Here is a 6,594-nt window from a genome sequence, read left to right as displayed (position 1 = left end):
AAAAAAATTATCAAACACTGTAAATGAAGATGTTATTACATAAAATGTTTTGCAGAGCATAAAGGTTATTCTTTTAAAATTCCTTTTCATCGAAGAAGGATTTGGGGCAGTCTATAGAGAAGATGACTCACTCTGTATGTGATGGAGGGGATTCTAAGGATGTCACTAGGAAAATCACACCCCATGGGAGTGATTAGGGATCACTGGCTCCAGCTCTGGCTCAGCCCCAAAGCTCTGCTGACCACAGGCAAATCACTCTCCAGCTCTGACTCTGAAGGTCTCCGTTTGTTACTTCACTCCATGGATCTGAGGCTCCCAGGCCCCTGGTGACCCACTATTCCACATAGGATCAGCAGTGGGCAGACCCACTCCATGTTGCATCCTAGCCAGGAAATCTGGAGTGGGTCAAATACTCAGCAGAGAGCTGTGTTCCAGCTAGACTTGATCTAGGGCCTCAGCTCCCCTCCACTGAGCTGCGGAGGCCCCAACCTGCCCACTGCCAAAATCTGGGACTGGGAAGGTCCTTAAAGGACACAGGCTCAGAGGCCTGGACTCAGGGATGCAGCAGCTCAAGGGTGAGAGTTGAGACCTCCATCCTAGTCCTGCACTGCGTAGCCCTGGGCAAACCTCTCTGTCTCCTGCCACTGACATCCCACAACCCCGCATACCTTGCCAAGCTGCAGGAGCTCCCAGTGGTGGTTGACAAAGGCCAGAATCTCCTCAAAGTCAAAGTACTTCTTCTTGCTCTGTACCCCCAGATTATAGAGGGCCAGGTGAACAACATCCACCCTGGGCAAGGGGGCAAGGAGGTGGGACCAGGTGAGGTGGCAGCCTGCTCAGCCAGTGTCACAGCTTTCTGGGTCCAGGCTGAGAGACAGGGGCAGAGCTGGGACCCAGTAGCTGGAAATGGAATCGTTCCAGGAGGGAGGAGGGAGGGGAGAAGCTGGAAGGAGCAGCGGTTAGTTTGGACTAAGCCCCACCCTCTCACCATCGCAGGGGCAGCCTCTCGATGTACTCTGGGCCCTGGTTACACACGGAACAGAAGAACAGGTAAAACCTGTGGGTGGGCAGAGAGGGGGGCCTATGGTGGGAGGGGCTCGGACACCCCCCCAGTCCAGCCCCCTGATCTCCTCACTCGCCACCTGCCTTCCCATAATCTTCTCACTCCCAGGGCTGCTGGCCACTGGGGGGCAAGGACAGAGCAGGACAGGGACTAAGAGATACCCCATATTCCTTCTAGCCCCTGCCCTCAATCCCCTCCCCAGTTCTTGCCCTGAAGCGTGGCTGAGTTCACAGAGAGTGAGCTGAGCTAGGTTGGGCTGCCATGGTCACCCTCTTCCCCTCAGAGACAGACACACACGCAATCACAAATGACATGAGACACCAACCAAAAGATGCATAACATCAGGTTTGACATCCAAAATGACTCCATTAGCTTAGCTCCATCAGCTAGAAGCCACGTTAAGTCGTCCATTTCCCCAGCGGCTTCCGTAACAACCCTGGGCAGGGCTGGCGCAAAGACTGTGTCACCCCTTCTTCCCCAGACACTTAAGGGACTGGGGCGTAGGGAAGGCAGGCATTTATCTAAGGTATGCCACAAATCAATGGCAACTAGGGATGTGGCCCAGAATACTTCTTTATTGCCTCCTGGCTCTGCATAGCTGGGAGATCCCCTACCTTGAGCTGCCTCCATTAAACAGGTAGGCATACATTGTCACAGACGCCCTCTTGTCTGGAGCCTGGCAGTCAACCTGCAGGAGTTGTTGCCATCCCTGCCCCCCCTCCCTACCATGCCCAAAGCCCAGTTGGACCAAATTAGCACCTACCGGTCTCCAAACATCATGGGCTCATTGAGGCACTGGGTGCAGGCCTCGTGGAACCACTGTCTGCACCGGTAACACTGCAGCATCCGCAGGTACCATCTGGAGAGACAGAGGAGCCAAGGTCAGCCAGAACCACACCCCCAGTCAGGTATGAGCTTTGGCAACCTTTCCCAACTTAAATTTGCCCTCTACTGGCAGAAAGGGAAGATAATTCAGTTACTGAGCACTTAGGCTGTGCCAAGGGAGGACCTGGGAGTTGGACATATACTCTCATTTGACCTCACAACCTGGTAAAAGATGGGACACTGTCTCCATATTACAGATGAGTCACAGGTGAAATGGCTTGCTCTAGCTCACTCAGAAGGCAAGTGAAGGATGATGACTCAAATTCTGGTCTCCCTAACTTCAAAGGCTGTGCTCTCCTTGCCATGCCACAATGAAGCCACCATTTCTGGACTTGCTGCTTCCCAAACACTGCTGACAGGGAAACGTTTGCCTTGGAGACTACACAGGAGAATAATGGTTTCTGTCAGCTGCATGGGGGCGAGACTACATCTGGCTTTTCTCACCTGCAACCGTATCTGCTCTATCATGGTCATCCAATAACTATTCATGGAATACGAAGAGCAAAATACTCAATGCTTCATTGACACCTTGTCAGGTGAACTCCAGGTTAAAATGCAGATTCCTTGGTCCACTGCAGCCCTATTCAATCTTTGGAGAAGCCTCTGGAATGCATTTTTAACAAGCATCCTGTGCAACCCTGCCCATAGGTGTTGAGAAGCACTGCGTTAATGCAAGAAAGGTTTCCATAAGCATTTCTCCATCTGACAATACTTGGGGAAGCTCATAGGCCTGAAGTTAAGGTTAAGCCCATTTGAGAGTTGAAGTAGTTCAAGCATTGCCCAAGTTAACCCGCTGGAGCTTGGGGCTGAGATTCAGGACTTCAGAGGGTCCTGACGGCTGAACTTCCTGAGGCCAGAGACGCTACCTCTTACATCTATGGTTCCTCCCACAATGCCAAGTGCACTCAGCCTAAGGGAGCAAGCTCAGCTGCCATGGCTACATAGGGACCCAAGTCGGCAAGGAGGCATCAAAGACTCTTGCCGCAGAGCCAGGACAAGAATTCCCTCCACAGTGGTCCTGACATAACATGCCCTTACCCCCAGCCCCCTACCCCTGCCTGATTGCACATCTCCAGGGAAAACAATTTTTCCTATTTTTGGAGACAGGGTCGTCTTGCTTTGTCACCCACACTGGAGTACAGTGGCATGATCACGGCTCACTGCAGCCTCCATCTCTCAGGCTCAAGTGAGCCTCCCACTTCAGCCTCCTGAGAAGTTGGGACTACAGACATGTGCCACCGCGCCAGGCAGGAAAAGGATCTTAATATCTTACCAGCAGCCGGTTCCACTGACTCTGACGGTGAAAAGGTTATCTTGACTTTCATGCATTAGTACCACCACTACCACCAGTAACAGCTCACATTTTTTCCAGGGTTTGCCAAGTGTCAGGCACTATGTGAACCTCTATGTGAATTATGTAATTCACACTCTGCTCATAATCACCACATGATGGGGAAACTATTCAGAGAGCTGAGGCTCAGGGGTTGCACAGCTGGTAAGGAGCAGGGCCAGGACGTGGACGTCCAGGGAGGATTCGCACTATGTCCGGCCCAGGCTCTTAACCACACTTCAATACTTCCTCGTTTCCTACAGAGCTCCCAGGAAACACTTCTGCCCTCTAGCCCTGCTCCACAGTGCTAAATGCCACGCGCAGCCCGGCCCTCGGTTCTCCCCTTCAGGTCCCGCCCCCTCGGGCCCCACCCCGAGGCCTCCCCTTCGAGGGCCGCCCCTTGAGGCCTCGCCTCCTCAGGTCCTGTCCCCGAGGCCTTACTATTCCCTCCTCCCCACCCCGCCCCTCCACAGGGTGCTTCTCAACCAGCCCCACCTCCCTGGCACCCTGCTTGGGCTGTCGTAACCCGCCAGGTCCGCCTCCCGAGACCTCGCTCCAAGGTCTAACCTTCCGGGCCCGCCCCTCGAGGCCCCGCCCCCAGGTCTAACCTGCGGAGTTCACTTCCCGAGGTCCCGCCCTCAGGGCCAATCTTCCGGGCCCACCCCTCGAGGCCCCGCCTCCGTAGCGGCTGACACCCCAGTCCCGCCCCCCGAGGCCCCACACCCGCGGCTGACACTCCAGGCCCGCCCCTCGAGGCCCTGCCCCCACAGCACAGCACGCTGGGACCGCCCTCAAGGTCCCCGCCTTGGCTGACACTCCAGGCTCGCTCCCTATGGGCGGTCCCCACCGCCGATTCTCGGAGACCTGCCCTGCCGCCCGGGGGGCCCCGACCCCCTGCCTTACTCTCCGGGCCCGCCGCAGTAGCAATAGCATTGCTGCTGGTTGGTGCGGTGGGGCGAGTCCCACTCGAGCTCTTCGGGCTGGTAGGACAGCACCATCTTCACGGCCTGCAGCGTCCTGGCGATGGCGCCCTTCTTCAGCGCGCCGCCTTTCTGGGGGGAGACGAGGGCCCCAGTCAACCACCAGGTCCGGGTGGACCACGCGAGTCAGCACACGGCTGTCTATCGAGGGAAGTGCTGCCAGGGTTTGGGGGACCCGCAGATATTCCAATGTAGTCAGAAAAGCAAGAAGTTTTTTCTCATTAATTCCAAACCCATCCCCTCTATCCCAGAAGGAACTCCGTTGATAACAGAATTAAGAGTAATAAGCGCAATAAAGGCAACAATTACCAACATGTATTTAAATGGATTTTCTTTTTTAATAGTAAAGTATCATTTATTGGTCCGGTTATTCCCGACACCAAACCCATCTCCACTTTACAGTTGAGGAAACTGAGGCTCAGGGAGTCTACAAATCCTGGCCAAAGACAGTGGCAGAGGCGCTATCTGTCTCCAAAGCCCAGGTGTGGCCCTTCTGCTTGGAGCTCAGGCTCTGTGATTGGAGTCTGTGGGCTGCCCCACTGGAGGAGGCAGGAGAGGCAGGGACTGGGGAGGATGAAAGGCTCACCCGCACAGCCAGTGCGAAGATGCAGCGTCGGCAGAACCAAGGTGTGAGCAGGGGCTGGTCGGCACTGCCCGCTATGGGGATGTGGCACTGCTGGTGGTAACCTACGGCAGAGGAGGGGGCAGTGAGCGCCCACAGGGACGCCGTGGCCCAAGGCCAGTTGGCCCAAAGGAGGCAGGACTGGGAAGGCTGAGGGAAGTCCTAGGAGCTCTGCCTGCCAGCTGCCGGGAGCCTGGCTGCTGATGCCCACCAAGGTGGCCAAGTCAGTATCCAGGCTGGGAATTAAATGACAGCATTGGCCAGTTGGAGCGGGGAGGGGGGGCACAGGAAGGTCTGACTTCAGTGCCTGAGCCCCATCTTCCCCACCCATCCTCTCCCTTTAGCAGGGCCCCAAATTACATACACCATCATACCCTCCCAGCTTTCCCCAGGATCTCCTCCCGAACCCTCACTCACAGCAACTGGCCCCCTTTCACCCTGCAGTGCCAAGAGAAACAGGAAGCCAACAGAGGCCCCAACAGGCTGGAGCAGTACCCATCAGGGGCCAGTGCGTGGGGACCCATAGGTTGGGGCCTTCTCAGGGCCCTGCTGTCTCCACTCACCCAGGCCACACTTCCCGCAGATGAGGATCTCATTCAGCGGCCCTGATGTCTTCCCCAGGCAGATGTTGCACTTGGGCTCCTCTCCTGGAACGCCGGCTGAAAGAGAGGCCCTCGAGGGTCAGATCCAGCTCACAGGAATGAGAAGTTTTATACTCACTCTCCAGATGCCCAGCCTCTACTGTCTGCTAGGCCTAGCACTAGGCCCCACATACCACCTCACTGAATCTCCCCAACCACTCTGAGATGCCTATCATCATTACCATTCTAAAGATGGGGAAATTGAGGCTTTGAGAGGTTAAGTCCCTTGCTTAGCTAGTAAGGAGAGGGTGGGATTAAACCCATGGCTATTTGACATCAAACCCTTTGTTCTTTTGACCACATCATGCTGCCTCTCCCGCCTTATTTAACTTGTTTTGTTAAATTGTCATTAAATAATTTTTTAAAACTTTATTATGGGATAATATACCTTTTTTTGTTTGTTTTGTTCAGATAGAGTCTCCCTCTGTAACCCAGGCTGGAGTGCAGTGGCATGATCTTGTCTCACTGCAACTTCCGCCTTCCTGGTTCAAGCAATTCTCCTGCCTCAGCCTCCCGAGTAGCTGGGATTGCAGGTGCATGCCACCACGCCTAGCTACTTTTTATATTTTTAGTAGCGATGGGGTTTCACCATGTTGGCCAGGATGGTCTCAAACTCCTGACCTCAAGTGATCCGCCTGCCTTGGCCTCTCAAAGTTCTGGGATTACACACGTGAGCCACCGTGCCCAGCCTAGAAGTTATAATGAAACTCCATCTTCTCATTACTTATGAACTCATGGCCAATCTCGTTTCTACTATATTCCCACCTACTTCTCCTTCCTGTAATTATTTTAAATTGAGTCCCAGATACCCAATAGATTTTCCATAAATATTTCAGTATGTATTTCTGAAAGATCAAGACTCTTTTTAAAAAACATAATTACAACACCTTTACTGCTTGTAAAAGTTAACATAATTGTCTCTTTTTTTTTTGAGGCGGAGTCTCGCTCTGTCACCCGGACTGGAGTGTAGTGGCCGGATCTCAGCTCACTGCAAGCTCCGCCTCCGGGGTTTATGCCATTCTCCTGCCTCAGCCTCCCGAGTAGCTGGGACTACAGGCGCCCGCCACCTCGCC

The 6,594-nt window shown here is 54.2% G+C and overlaps 1 protein-coding gene across 5 annotated transcripts in view; it reads right to left on the bottom strand.

Moving 5' to 3' along the window:
* The window catches only part of PHF19 (PHD finger protein 19), a 40,748-nt gene that overhangs the window by 10,640 nt on the left and 23,514 nt on the right, over positions 1–6,594 (bottom strand). For 2 of the 5 annotated variants that reach the window (XM_011927403.1, XM_011927402.1), the window contains exons 4-9: positions 5,444–5,539; positions 4,845–4,945; positions 4,182–4,330; positions 1,827–1,922; positions 989–1,057; positions 669–789 (exon numbers count right to left, since the gene is read on the bottom strand). In XM_011927403.1, coding sequence (XP_011782793.1) covers positions 669–789; positions 989–1,057; positions 1,827–1,922; positions 4,182–4,330; positions 4,845–4,945; positions 5,444–5,539 — 632 coding nt within the window. Of the gene's footprint in view, positions 1–668; positions 790–988; positions 1,058–1,826; positions 1,923–3,773; positions 3,870–4,181; positions 4,331–4,574; positions 4,946–5,443; positions 5,540–6,594 lie in introns of those variants that run through there. The other 3 variants (XM_011927404.1, XM_011927406.1, XM_011927407.1) reach the window with 3 other exon arrangements.

This window comes from Colobus angolensis, unplaced genomic scaffold (genome assembly GCF_000951035.1).
Source record: "Colobus angolensis palliatus isolate OR3802 unplaced genomic scaffold, Cang.pa_1.0 Scaffold71, whole genome shotgun sequence".
Lineage (NCBI taxonomy): Eukaryota > Metazoa > Chordata > Mammalia > Primates > Cercopithecidae > Colobus > Colobus angolensis.
This window is presented reverse-complemented; position numbering and strand designations above follow the sequence as displayed.